At 35.9% G+C, this 14,753-nt stretch overlaps 1 protein-coding gene across 4 annotated transcripts in view; it reads left to right on the top strand.

The window, feature by feature from the left end:
- Ptpmeg (protein tyrosine phosphatase Meg) overlaps nucleotides 1-14,753 on the top strand; it is a 530,463-nt gene that overhangs the window by 342,522 nt on the left and 173,188 nt on the right. For 3 of the 4 annotated variants that reach the window (XM_081740356.1, XM_081740357.1, XM_081740359.1), the window contains 3 exons: nucleotides 6,198-6,365; nucleotides 10,390-10,510; nucleotides 13,178-13,271. In XM_081740356.1, coding sequence (XP_081596482.1) covers nucleotides 6,198-6,365; nucleotides 10,390-10,510; nucleotides 13,178-13,271 — 383 coding nt within the window. The remainder of the gene's footprint in view (nucleotides 1-6,197; nucleotides 6,366-10,389; nucleotides 10,511-13,177; nucleotides 13,272-14,753) is intronic. The other variant, XM_081740358.1, reaches the window with a different exon arrangement.

The following is a 14,753-nucleotide window of genomic DNA, read 5'->3' on the forward strand; positions in this document are numbered from 1 at the left end:
ATATAATATAAAAACATTGACTGTCGACATAAATTTATATCCGCGAATTAAAACAAATTCTATAGGTGTCCTATAGGCAGGCACGTAGCCAGGATTTCGTAAAGGAGGAAGGGGGGGGGGGGTTCCGAGACATGAAATACTGTGGTTGTCACACCAGGGTCCCGATCATGCTAAACTATTTTACTGGCAACATATATTTTACTGGTTTGTTAGGACAATAAAATGAGGATACGTTAATAAGTATTTTAATAAACTATGAAGAAATCTCGAGTAAAACAATATAAAAAAGTATTGAAAAAGATTTTACAATATCTACATTCCGTTTGTTTGTTCGTTCAATTATAACAATTTTCCTTTCATTATGACCTCAACTATTATAAATAGTACATATCCATTATTTATTTATTTATTTAATTAACAATCACCAGATACAGCTCAGAGGCCATTTTATACTGGATATCTAACAACAACAACAACAACAACAACAACAATGGAAAGGATTTGGGAAGGTATCGGCCAGGGCCTGTCTTAGTAGGTACCATCCCGGCATTTGCCTGGTAGGATTGAGGGAAACCCTGGAAAACCCCAATCAGGATGGTCGGCAGCGGGAATCGAACCCGCGACCTCCCGAATGCGAAGCCAACGCTCTACCAATTGAGCTGCATAGGCTATCCAATATTGTCTTGTAAAATATTTTACAATATCTGCTTTCCTTTCTCTGTTGAATTAAATGTTAACAGAACTTTCTTTCCACATAACTTTTTTGTTTTCATAATTACGTCAACTACTGTCTGTTCCAAATGAGAGGTTAAAGGAGCAGTAGAAAACTGTTTCTGAAATAACATGTTTGATGCTGCAGAGAAGAAATGACGAAAAATTATGGTACAAAATGTTCACACTATTACAGAACGGCACTATGTTCGAAACCTTGAAATTTCCCTGACTAGTAGCAGAAATTCTGAGAATTCTGTAACTTTTCTAGAAATTTCGAATTCCCTGACTTTTCCAGGATATCCCGCTTATTCGCTAGTAATACAAATCTCCTCATAAGAAAGAGTAACCAAAAGCTTGCTGTAGCTTTTTATTTTTGACACTGATTCTTCTTTTTCTCGTTTCTTTTTGTTTCATCCTTCTTTATTTTTTTTTTTTCATTTCTGGTCTCGAAGAAGGGGGATCAGGACCCTCTGGAGTTCCCCTCCTTGGCTACGTGCCTGCCTATAGATTTTATACGGAGAGAGAGTTCGAGAAAGAGGCGTCTGGATTTTATTTCGTGTTCCGAATTTGCATTTCGTGCAAGTTTTATTTCACACAATATTTTAGATTCATTTTCTTTTGTAATCAAGCAATCTACCATTTAGTGCTGGCTCATTCGGGCTTATGCACACGTCTTTTTGGTTGCGACATGTCCTGTGACTTATGAATATTTAGTACAATATAATTTAATACAATTTCTTTACTTTGGAACAATAATAGTGTAATAGTCGACGTGGCCAAAATGCCGCGACTGTTATCTTTAAACCACAAATTTTTGTAAAAGATATCTTGAATCTTAACGCTTTTCTGGTCTACATTCTTGTGTATGTTCGTAATTGTAGAGTTTGTGAGGTAATTTTGTAGTTTTGGTGTATGATACTATTTTGAAAATATACGTATTTCTCATATTTAGAATTCCATTAATAGTTAGAGTAATAATCCATATTAGGTATTGTGATAATAGCAGATGTAATTACGCCCGAATGTTATAAAATGAACACACTGGTCCACATCCATTAAGTGCATTAGGTTGCAATAAATAAGTAATCAACTTGGCTACTAATTCGCCTTCACTCGCTATTGCTCGCTCTAAATTACTATGTGAATCGAGTATTGAGTTTTGATAAAGAAAGGGACCAATCCGGCTACTAACCAACATTCACCTATGTGTGCGAACAAGCATTCTAGAACCTTGTCTGTAAGTTACATTAATATTATTGTAATTTTCTGTGTAAGTTAGGGTACGAGCAATCTTGACGTTCGATCTAGAACTACTAAACCTCTCTATTTATAAGGGTAATAAAATATTTGTTATATTTCTACCTCTTAATGATCCCCTTAAGGTGCATATGCATGACCATTATTTCGGGGGTTCACTTTTTGTGAGCCTTTTTCAGTAATTTCGGGATAGTTTTGGAACTGGGAGGGGTTACCAATACAAAGTTAGGTCAATGTTCCGTTAAGGGGGTCCAGTGTGTTTGACACCACTTCTTTCTATTGATTTTCGCTTGATTACATAATATAACGTTATATTAGGTTCTATTAGGATAGGTTAGGTTAGCTTAAGGGGGTCCAGTGTAGTTTTGGACCCCCTTAACGGAACATGGACCCAAAGTTAACCTAACCTAATCTGAACCAACAAAAATATAGAAAATATACCAAGAAAGAAATTTTAAGTCAAAATAATTCTGGCCCCTTACATCCAAAAATATGCCATAATTTCCAATAATTGAAGCTGAAACGTAAGAAAGTAAGATGTTTATAATAAAATACTTAGATTAAGGTGACATCCTCCAAACCAAAAGAAATGCAGGTATAACCAGATGAATTCAGTCTAACCAAATGTGTTAAATTTTTAAATCTTATATATATATATAATACAATATATAATACAAAATACCAAACAAACATTGACCTCCTAACATCAGTGGATGGGTAAGTTCCGATAAGCCGCGCTGTGCCAAATATATGTCCTAAGTGGAAGAATCCAAGAGTAACGTAACTTAACCTAAACTCAGGTATTCATAAGTAATTAGTGTCATGTTGAAAACTGGCGGGGCTTAACGGAATAAATGTCTAGTAGATAAACCTTAATAGGGCATGTGTTCAAGGGCGCCCATTAGGGGGGCAAGGGGGGTGCTCGCCCTCCTTGAAGAAATTGTACTTCGGAATATCGAAAACTCAATTGAATTTTTAGAATAGTTACAGCAAAATTTGAAACTATTTGAAATGTCGCTTATACTCCCCCCCCCTTGGAAACCGCAACATGGTCGCCCTTTCATGGTTAGAATTATATGGTCAAGTGATGTCTTCTGACGAATAGAGCAAGAAGAATTGAAACAGAAAGTTAAAATAATTATTGATTCTGTGAACATAAAAAGTTCTAACGAACTTTTATAGTAAATATAATTACGATAATAAATCTACTTTAAACTATTATGATTTTGGGTTTACGAACATAAATAGGTGAAACAAAGTGGCCAAAAGATGTAATAATAATAATAAATTAATTTTTATTCATCGAATACAGAGAACGTCAACTAGCTCTCAGTGTTAAAATGTACACTATGGGGTCAAAAGCATCCGGACACTACTCAAGAATATCTTGTAAATGTAGACATAAACTAACGAAACACAGAACGTAACGAAACAACGTAAGAGAGCAGAATGGGTCATTCTGTGGAATCCACTGACTTCCAAACTGGTCAGGTGACTAGGTGCTACGGGTGTAATAAATCAGTTTGGGAGATTTCAAACTTCTCGAAAAATGAAAGGTAGAAGAAATGACGGCATTTATTCCGAAGTTGGGCGTCCGCTTTCGTCAACTTTTTTCGCTGTTATCTCCTTTCCACACTTTCTGCAATTTCTATTAGGTTCATTATTCCTTGCTTTTCACAAACTTTTAAAAGATTTTGCTCATTATCAATGTATTGCTTCACAAATGTTAAAACTGCTAGTTCATTGCCCTTGTACAATCGCCATGTTGATAACATAAATGTTCGTTTCTTTCCCACAATGCAACTGTTCGGTTACCTTGCGCCAAGTAGTTCCCTCCGCTCGCCGTATAGTCCCATGTTTATAACCGCTTATATATAACAAATAAACATATTTTTCGAGACTCTTATATATTATCAAGCACACAAACGATCAAATTATCCATATCTTTCCTGTAAATTTTAAAAATTTCGCTGGAAACGGACGCCCAACTTTGGAATTTAACCCGAAATGACAATCAGTCAGTGACAAAAGAACACCTGTATTTAACATTCAGCATAGAAACGGCATGACAACAAAAAGGAAACCCATCGTAACTATCTGTCAACTCTGTTGCTAAAGGCCCATAGCAACTGATTGGTAACGCAAACCTTAGCCTATGGCTATACGAGGATGCGTTACCCCCGCAGCAAACGCGACCTAGGTGGCTACTTAGTAATTTTATTTTCGCCAGAGTTATAAATCATAGTGTGAGCCGGTCAGGGTTTCCAGTTTATTATTATTATTATTATTATTATTATTATTATTATTATTATTATTATTATTATTATTATTATTTCCCGTGCCGGAAGGGTAGAATCAGAATGACCTGTTTCAGTTGGTTTCTTGTGAGAAGACATGAAAGTTATCGAAGAAGTACTGCTCTTAGCTGCAATTTCTTCTTATGCAGAGAAAAAAAGACATCGAGGCAAACGCCGGTTTAAAGTGCATCGCATTAGTAGACAAAGATTACTGCACTGGTAGGAGAATTTCACTGGTAACACATCGGCACGTAATACACTCGAGCCGACGTATTCTACGCGTTTTTATTGCTTTCGCGTTTGTGATTAGCCATTCACATTGAAATACATAGTCAGCGTATTCCAAGCGTATGGAAGAGCCATAAAAACGCGTTGCGAACGCATTGAGTAGCAGTTGACTAAAGACAGCTGATGAGTAACTGAGAATCGAGCGCCCATAGCAACCGCGTATAGTAACAGTTAGTAATAAAAGCTTCATAACAAAACTTGATAACCACATAGCAATGAGTCAATAACCTGAATATACTAATAATAAATGGAAAATTTTATGATGAATATAAAAATAAAATACAGTAAAACCTGTCTTCAACGGACCCTTTACTAAACGGAAAACTGTCTTAAACGGAAATATTTCACGGTCCCATGAATTTTGGAGAACAAAACGTATAAAACTCCCTTCATTAAGCGGAAACTGTGTTACGCGGACAACGGAAAGAAAAATAAACATTTAACGGAAAATTCTGAGTTCCGGACTACAGCGTTTAGAAGATGTTTAGACATTCTGTGAGACATAAACATTACACAATCTGCGATAAAATGTTCGTTCTTTTGTTAAATATTTCTGGAAAGTGTTGACCTTCCCCAACCACTACTCATATTCACTCCCACAAATTGTCCCTAATCCCCGCAACTTGGTCAAGAATCATACGGAATGTCGGAGAGAAGAAAACGAGATAGAGGAAGAAGAGGAATACGATACCGAGTTCCAAGAAGAGTGTAGAATAAATACATATCAAGATTCTCTCAGAAGTTTAAAGGAACTGCAAAAATTTGCCTTACGAAAAAATGATTCTGATTCACTTTGTATAATTTCTCAGGTTAAAGTATATGCGGAAAGTCAAGCAGCCAAGCAGCAATGTACACAGAAAACCCTGCTTGGCTATTAGAAAAATAAAGAAAACTTCTGCATAGCATATTTTGTATTTATTTTAACTTTTTGTGTACTTATTCGTAGAAGAAAGAAGTACTGTAATCGAACAATGTACGTACAGCAATATATTTTCTCAGTATGCCCCTTTATAAGCATGTATTTAAAAAAAGAAAGGAAAGATCTACCTCCACTAAACGGAAACCTGACTTTAACGGAAATTTTTGCAAGTCCCGCTCGATTCCGCTAAAGACAGGTTTCACTGTATAACCCTTTTTAATTAATTTTGAAAATATTAAACCTAAGGTTACAAAATAATTATTTAATGATTTCTTACCAGATTTGTACGACAATTTTAAGATGATTTGTTTTTACAAAGAATTAAATACGAAATAACTTAAATGGGGGGGAAATGATCGAAATGTTGGAAACTTTCAAATAAAACTAATATAGATGATTCAGTTAACCAACATATATATTACACATTTTAGACGAGAAATAATATTAATTTACATAGAAAATTCAGACTAGGATTTTTACACAAATTAGTAAATATTTTCTCTATATAAATACATTACAAGATAAATATAGGGCGTCCCATAAGATTGTTGGATCGACCAGGTGGAGATGTCCGATTTCTAAATTCTCACAGTCTTTCATTTAACATGTATAATTGAATAAGTATAATATTGGAATTTTGGTTAGAACTTTCTTCATGTAATTTGTTATTTATTTGTAAGATATGATACGTCTTTATTGATTTTTTTCTTTCTTTTTTATAGCTGGCCAATTCTATTTTCGAGTCAAATTTTATGTGACTGATCCCAGTAAACTTCAAGAGGAGTATACCAGATATCACTTTTTCCTACAAATTCGTCGAGATATTTTAGATGGCCGATTACTTGTACCCCCAAGTACTGCCTGTTTACTTGCAAGCTATGCTGTCCAATGTAAGTCAGTCATACAGATAAAGTGTAGCAATAATTATCTTAATGCACAGTGTAGTTTGTATCGGCCATATTTGGTTTGCATAAATGCTTCAAACATCTTCTGACCACTTTGGAAATGCTTATTAAACACTAACGCATTAAGGTAGCTTTGTTCTTTCGTGTAGTTAGAATGTGCGTACAAATGCGTACATTATTAGTGTAGCCTTAATGAATTGTGTGTGTTACGAAGTAAATGTATATTTGTAAAATGTATTAAATTAGCATAAAAAGAATTATCCGTATAATGACATACATTTATTTCTATTTAAAGAAAGTGATTGATTTTTTTTTTTTTTTTTTTTTTTAAATATTTAAAACTTGATAGCGTGGCTGTACCTTGTTTATTACGTCTTTTAAACTTTTCTTGGACAATTGCAGCCTCGTATTCTACAATCTTTTTCAGCATTAGGTTACACATCACTTCACAGAAAAATCTTTTTCATGGCTTTTTAGGTGCAGTTGATTTAAAATTGGATCTACAGCGCCATGCGATAACCTTAAGTATCCGACTGATTGGTCGAGGCTGTATGTATTTGCCCAGTAAAGAACAAAACACGTACTCAAAAGAGTCCCCCCTCCTTTCCCAAGTCGTGATTGTTATCAAATTGAACTACTGTGGAGTTATTTATTTATATATTTATATGTTTGTTTTTTAGATTTTAATTTTAGAAATTTGTCACCGAAAGAATAAGTATTTTTCTAACGTGATTGAGTTAGTTCCTTTCATGTATAATTATGAAAACTGCTACAAAATATGTGGTTGAAACAGTTTGGGAAAGTTCTTCCAAGACAATGAAAACAAGGTAGGGCCGTGCATTTAAATAAATCATAAAATGAAATAAATACAAGTTTCACCTTTAAGAAAGTACAATAAAGAAATCATATGAATGTTCTGTTCGATGGCATGCTCTGGTAGAAACTACTACCGGGTACAGCGGCGGTGGTCAATGGCCAGTTTTTTCCCCACGGTCTTCAGAAAACTACATGATATAATGAGCATGAAGCATTTGGAGTGGGAGATAGATAGAGTGCTAGGATTACGAGTATAACGTATGCAAAAATTCACTAAGTATGTATCTATTCTCTTGTTCATCTGCACATAGCAAGTAACCTTCCTTTGATATAAGACGTTTCAAGAAGCAAGACCAGTGATTAGGATTAGGATTAGATTTAGATTTCTGAACTTTCGGCATCTAAGGCCATGTTAATCCGCTACGTATGAGGGATAACGTCCCTCGGCGATCACACTATCCGAGAAAAGGGAAGGAAGGAATCGAAGGAAGGGAACTGTATGTTAGATACCATCCCGACATGCATTGGCGTCTCTAGCATGTAAAATTTGGGGGGGACATCAAAGGAAATGATCTAACTGCTAGTGAGTATCTAAATAAATTAAATTAAAATAAAATATTGAATATTTCGTATTTCAAAATATTGGGGGGACACGTCCCCCCCGCCAGAGACGCCCATGCGGACATGTGTCAGGTGTGAATGAGAAAACACAGGAAAACCTCACTCAGGATGAATGGCCTGGAAAACTTTTTACAATTTTTCGACCGTGTCCCCACTGGGAATCGAACGCGGGGTCAGCAAGATCAATGGTGAAAAGTACGAGTATATGAATGTGTATATGAAAATTCATAACAAAACAAAATGAATTACAAGTAAAGAAGTATTGTAGGTCTCGGACAAGGTGCATCAGACCAGAGGCGGATCCAGGGGCAGCGATCGAGGTGATGCCCCCCCCCCCCAAAAAAAAGAAGAAACTTTCTTATTTTATATATAAATAAAACTCATTCCAGAGTTTGGAGCTTTTAAAAGTAGCTCTAAGTAGCAGTATTACAACCTCCCCCGCAGAAATCCGTCCTGGATGCCCCCCTGCATCAGACAATCTACTCTTTAAAATATTAACATAAATGTGAACTGCAGCGTATGAACTGAACAGGAGAGGGTGATTAAAGAAAGAAAGAATAAAAGAATAATTCCATTAGCCCTCAATAAGCCACCAGAAAGGTGAAATGTCAGGAGAGAATAGTGGGCTCAAAAGACTCGGAGATACGAACTTCACTCATTAAAAATACACGGATTTACATATTTTATTGTCCGTTAGTATATAATTCTAAAGTCAACTAAGGTGCCTGACACAAAGCCCCGAGTCATTTTAAATTAGGAATGTGCGGTCAGCACATACCTACTACGGTTTGCCCTTATTGCAGTTTTTCTGCGGTCTGCAAGATCTTTTATTAAATGAGGAAACCAATTGTCCTCTCAACACTGACTGAACGCTGCCCCTCAAACATAATTTGAAGCAATGACGGGATTGCGTTATTTTATGTTTGTTAGATAACTCAATAAAAAAATACTTCATCTAATAGAATACATATTCAATATTCATTTAAAATATTTTTAAAAGATCAAAAAACAGCCAAAATTACTTCAAGAAATTATTAAAAAGGGAGTATATCTCAGAGTTTGATTTTTGAAAAATGTTGAAGAGATCAAATTTTAGTGTTAACACTTCAACCAATTGCGTTATTAGTGAAGTGAAATAAAAACAGGTGAAACAAATGAGACTAGAAAACAATGTTTCTTTAATTATTAGTAATTAGCTGCGTAAGATACCTGTTCATGCTCATGAAGAAGAATATTTAGATACAAAGATTTCTTTTTTAATGGAGGACTACTTGTAAAAGAAGTAGTGCTATTAGGAAGAAGGTAATCAAGGGATGCATTTCCACAGACAACATTAGTTTTCTGAAAAGATATGTGCCGAAGAAGGCGATAACTTTTTCCCGAAACATTCACATTTAGGTACTTTTAAGTGTTTTTAGGATAAGTATTTTTAATTAAGTCATATTAAGCTTTGTCATTGTTTAAATTACACACAGGCTTTCAAAATTATTTAGTTTCCTGGTCCAAATCCTTATTTATTATTAGTGCAATGTGCAAAACTATAAAGGTATTTTTTATTTTAAAAAATTGAACAAAATTTAATACAAATATATAGAAGATAATAGTTTTCTTTACACCTAGAAATACGAGGTGTGTTCAAAAAGTGTCGAACTTTATTTTTTCCCGCGTAAACCATTGAAGCGCGGGAGATCTTTTCAGTGTAGATGTAGAGAGGAAACTTATGCGCAGTTGTGAATTTTTTTTCCCGCCCGCGGAAAGCGTCAGTCGCTGGCAGTCGGCCAACGAATGAACACGTGTAGTGAGCGGTCGTCGGATTTTTTTTTTTTTTTTGGTAAAATAACAGAAAAACTTGAGCTGCGATATTGCATCAAATTTTGCCAAAAAGTTGGCGATACCCAACCGGAAACCATTCAATCGAATTGGCACATTCAATTTTAAACTAGAATTTGGAAATAAGAAGAGTGTCCCTGAAATTTGATATAGTCGTTTATCGCCAAACACAACATTTCTGTGTGTCGTGAGGCTCCCTACTCACCCTACATGACTCCGTGTGACCTTTGGTTATTTTCCAAGCTGAAAATGCCACTAAAAGGGACTCGATTTGAGTCAAAGAGAAGACATCATACGGAATGCGACAGTACGGTTGCTCACCATTCCAAAAAACTGCGTTCCAGAAGTGTTTCCAACAATAGCGGGAGCGCTGGAAGAAGTGTGTACATTACCAAGGAGACTACTTTGAAGGGGATTAGTGTTTCCGATTTCCAAATCAATAAATGTATTTTTTCCAACCAAAGGTTCTATACTTTTTGAACACACCTCGTACAACCAGTTCAGTTTTTTCCCTCCCAAAATATCTTTATAAACTGTAAAACCTTATTTAAATTGTAAACACACAACTATTTAGTTACATAAGTACTATTCTACTCATTTTAAGAAATATCATCATCATTGTTGTTGTTATTATTATTATTATTGGAAGTTACAATTCACTGAGAAGTATTGAAAATGCATAAGCAATAAAAGTGGTATACTAACATGATAGAAGAATTTAAAAAATGTAATTTCTTTTCAGCTGAATTAGGAGATTATCACCCGGATGAGCATGCGCCTGGATATTTATCAGAGCTTCGTCTAATACCTAATCAAACTGAGGACATGGAGAAAAAGATAGCGGAATTGCATAAATTGCATAAGTAAGTACTATAGGCAACTAAAAGTATAATTTGAGTGTGGTACATTTATGTATGTAGATCTTAAGTAATTCACGCAGTTCCCGGACCTTCCAACAGGCAAAATACTTAATAAATAATTACATTGATTCTTTCCAGATTGCAGTTAAAATCGATAGACGTTGATACTAGCCCCATCTATTAGCATTGCTACAAGTTATGGATGTGAATTGAAATAAAAACAGCTCAGTTGCTAATAAATAACAAACAAATATAAGCAAATTGCTAAAGTTGGAACTTTTTTTTTTTTTTTTAAATTGAGAATGATACGAGGGCTGTCTAAAAAGTATCCGACCTTTGGACAGAAAAATAGTTGCGAATACCTGACAGATTTGGGACCCTAATCCCCTTCAAAGTAGGCCCCTTGGGCTTCCACACACTTAGTCCACCGATCCTTCCACTGCTGGAAACACCGCTGGAAGTCTTCTTTTGGAATGTTGTTCAGCTCCGTCGTCGTGTTCCGCATTATGTCTTCTCTACTCTCAAAACGGGATCCCTTCAGAGGCGTCTTCAATTTTGGAAACAACTAGAAGTCACAAGGAGCCAGGTCTGGAGAGTAGGGAGGTTGGCGAACGGTTGTAATTCCATGTTTGGCTAAGAACGTGTGGATCAATTGGAATGAATGTGCTGGGGCGTTGTCATGATGGATGTGCCAGTTCTTCGCTGTCCACATGTCTGGTCTTTTGCGCCGGACTGCGTCACGGAGTCGCCTGAGAACATCTTGATAGTACTCCTTTGTCACTGTTTGTCCTTCCGGTGCGTACTCGTGATGCACAATTCCACGGGCATCGAAGAAAACAGTCAGCAACACCTTGATTTTGCTTCGCACCTGTCGCGCTTTCTTCGGCCTTGGAGAATCGGGATGCTTCCATTGAGACGATTGTTGTTTTATTTCTGGGTCGTACCCGTACACCCATGACTCATCTCCAGTTATCACGGAATTCAGATACCCAGGATCAGTGTTGGTGGTGTCCAGAAGGTCCTGTGCAACGTCAAAACGGGTGTCTTTTTGTTCCTGAGACAACAACTTGGGTACAAATTTAGCAGCCACTCGTTTCATGTTCAAATCGTCATGCATGTGCAGAATCTTTACTCACTCCAACATCTTCTGCAATCTCCCGCTGTCAAACGGCGATCTGCCATCACCAAATTTCGCACCCGCTCAACAACAGCTGCATTCCGAGCAGTTTGGGGCCTGCCGCTACGCTGCTCACTCTCGACTGATGTGCGGCCATCTTTGAATCGGTTGAACCATTGTTTAATTTGTGTTACACCCATCGCATCTTCTCCAAACACCTGCTGAATCTTACGAATTGTTTGGCTTTGAGAATCACCCAGCCTTTGACAGAATTTGATGCAGTATCTTTGCTCAATTCGTTCAGTCATCTTGCGAGAAACACTAAATCCGACGAACACTACCAACAGCACCTCACTTCGCGACCACCAGCTCACGACTGGCACACGCGAACGCAGTGAAAAAATTCAAGCATGCGCATTAAGGTTCCTCCTTCCACCGTGCACGGTGGCGCCGCCTGAGAATCACTACTTTGCGTGGAAAAAATTAAGGTCGGATACTTTTTAGACAGGCCTCGTATAACCTCTACCGTTGTTAATATATGGTGTTATTATCACGTCTGCCTCCTAACTGCTGTTTGGAAAGAATCGATGTAACTACTTCATAGATTCGTAGTTCTATGGTTTGCCTCAAAATTTATCTACGACGTTGTCATCTCAAAATTTATCTACGACGTTGCCATATTATCAAATTTCTCGTTAGCAATAGCATCTGAAGGAGAGTTCGGAGAGCACGGGTGCATCCACGGAAGTCCACCGGATCCGGAGGCCCCAAAACTTCGTAACTCAACATACATTTGTACATTTTCTTTAAAAAAAAAAAAAAAAAAAAGCAAGCCATAGTTGCTTAACAGGGAAATGATTGATGTAGCATGTAAATTTGATCTTACACTTGATGTGCGCTCTTTCTCTTAAAAAAAAAAAATTAGTTCTATCATGTTTCCCTAAAAATATACTGAGTTATGCACCACTGGTTTCCGTTGATGTCAAGCGAAGTTTCTCCACATGCAAAGATCTCCTGAGCTCCAAGTGACAGAAACTAACACTTGAAAATATAGAAATGTTGTGCATAATCAAGCATAACCAGTTTCTGAAGACCCAAAAGTATGTGACAGTTTCTCAAGCCACAATATTGCTAAATTAAAGTTTTCTTTTTTAAAATTCCGATTTGGTTTTAACCACAATTTTATTACAAGGATGTTGAATGTTGTATAAGTTTGGGATTAAATAAAACAATTTTGCAATTTATGTCAAATGTTTAAAGCCAAGACTTTAACAATATTTGTTGGTGTAATGAATAAAGATGGTTCATGTAACTATATACTATAGCACTTAATAAAGATATCCTATTAACACCTTTTTTTTTTTTTTGCACCTTTTTGAATGGTTTTTCAGCCCCTTTTATTCCCTCTTTCCTACCACATTTTTGCACCTTAAAATCTGGTCTTTACTTATAACAATTTGGCATGTAATATGTGGATATATAATATGTGTAGCTGATGGAGAAATTATTGCGTATGAACAGTAACATGTCTATTTTATTTCACTTCTTTGCAGAGGACAAACGCCTGCAGATGCTGAATTCAATTTCTTGGATCACGCGAAGCGTCTTGACATGTATGGGGTTGATCTCCATACGGCGAGGGTAAGGGTAAGCACAACTACTATAATCATACGAAATAAACTGCTTATCAAGTAAACGTTGAAATGTCGCAATATTTTTTTTTTCTATTGTTAGTGTTTTTGAGTTTTCGCGTCCAAATCCTTTATGCTTTCGCAAAACGGTTACGAAATTAAATATTACTGCTATAACGTTAAAATCATGAGGAAGGTAATTTGAAATATTCCTTTTTGTGTAATACGCAAATAATGGATGTAGTATATGTATAAGGAAACAATCTAACAATTCTTAATGTTAAAACATTTTGTTAAGTCGAATTTTTCGTATGATTTTATTATTTTTATCTTGAAACTTCCAAAGTAGCATATTGTTTGAGGAATAATTTTGAACTTATTTTGTATTGTTTTAGTTTTACAAATCAAGAAAATAACCAACAAAAGTATATAATAATAATAATAACGTGTGTTGCAGTGTAGTTTATCCGTACATTTCAACGACCCTAGCTCTGAAACTATGCACTTTTACGCACACGTCTATATAAACTTTTTTTTAAATGTGAGAAATCACTTTTTACAGTCATTAACAACCTATATATATATATATATATATATATATATATATATATATATAGAGAGAGAGAGAGAGAGAGAGAGAGAGAGTGAGTGAGTTTGTTTCAAAACAACGACAACGTTTGGGAGGTGATTCCTGACACCAAAATAAGACTAAACATGAAGTGCGCAGGATTCTGAAACTTGGATATTTGGATAGGGCACATACTAGTTCCTAAGTGAAGTCTTGACCCAGCTGCGGTAAGTCCCATAATTTTGTAGCTATGGACCTTTATAGTTCATTTTTTCATGTTTTCGGCAGCCTATAACTCCGAAAGGAATCTTGTGCATCCAGGTTGGTCTATACTTTCCGTTTTATTTTGGTGTCAGGAATCACCTCCCAAACATTGTCGGTGTTGTTTTGAAACACCCTACATATATATAATAAGAGGTGCGTATATAGATGAAGTTCATTTCTCCTCGTGGGAAAAATATTCGATTCGCACACCGATTACTAATATATTTTACACAATAGCAATTTCAAATAAAATTTAATAAAGATATTTATATTAATAGTAACTCAACTCTACAAACCGTTTGTTAAGACTTGGGCTAATCTTTCGGTACTCTTGAGTTTAGTATGTGATACGTGCTCTCTTGGAAGAAGATCTTCGAAGAACTCAATCTATTTTGTTATTTTTATTTTATTTATTTATTTATTTTCTCCAAACATAAGTAATAAGAGTTAAAGATATGTTTAAAGGGATCATCATAAGTATTCTGCCATTATTGGCAGGTCACTTGCTGCAACTGAAAAGCTGCCATGCTCCTCGGTTTTCGCTAATTTCTTCGTCTTCACGTACGATTTCGTTGTTTTGATATAGTCCATTAATTGTAGTCTCCTTCGCCCCCTCCTTCTCTTTCCTGCTACCATACTCTCTAGCATGTCCCTCGTGATACAGTT

The sequence above is a fragment of the Thermobia domestica genome, chromosome 15 (assembly GCF_964235325.1).
Source record: "Thermobia domestica chromosome 15, izTheDome1.hap1.1, whole genome shotgun sequence".
In the NCBI taxonomy this organism is placed as follows: Eukaryota; Metazoa; Arthropoda; class Insecta; order Zygentoma; family Lepismatidae; genus Thermobia; species Thermobia domestica.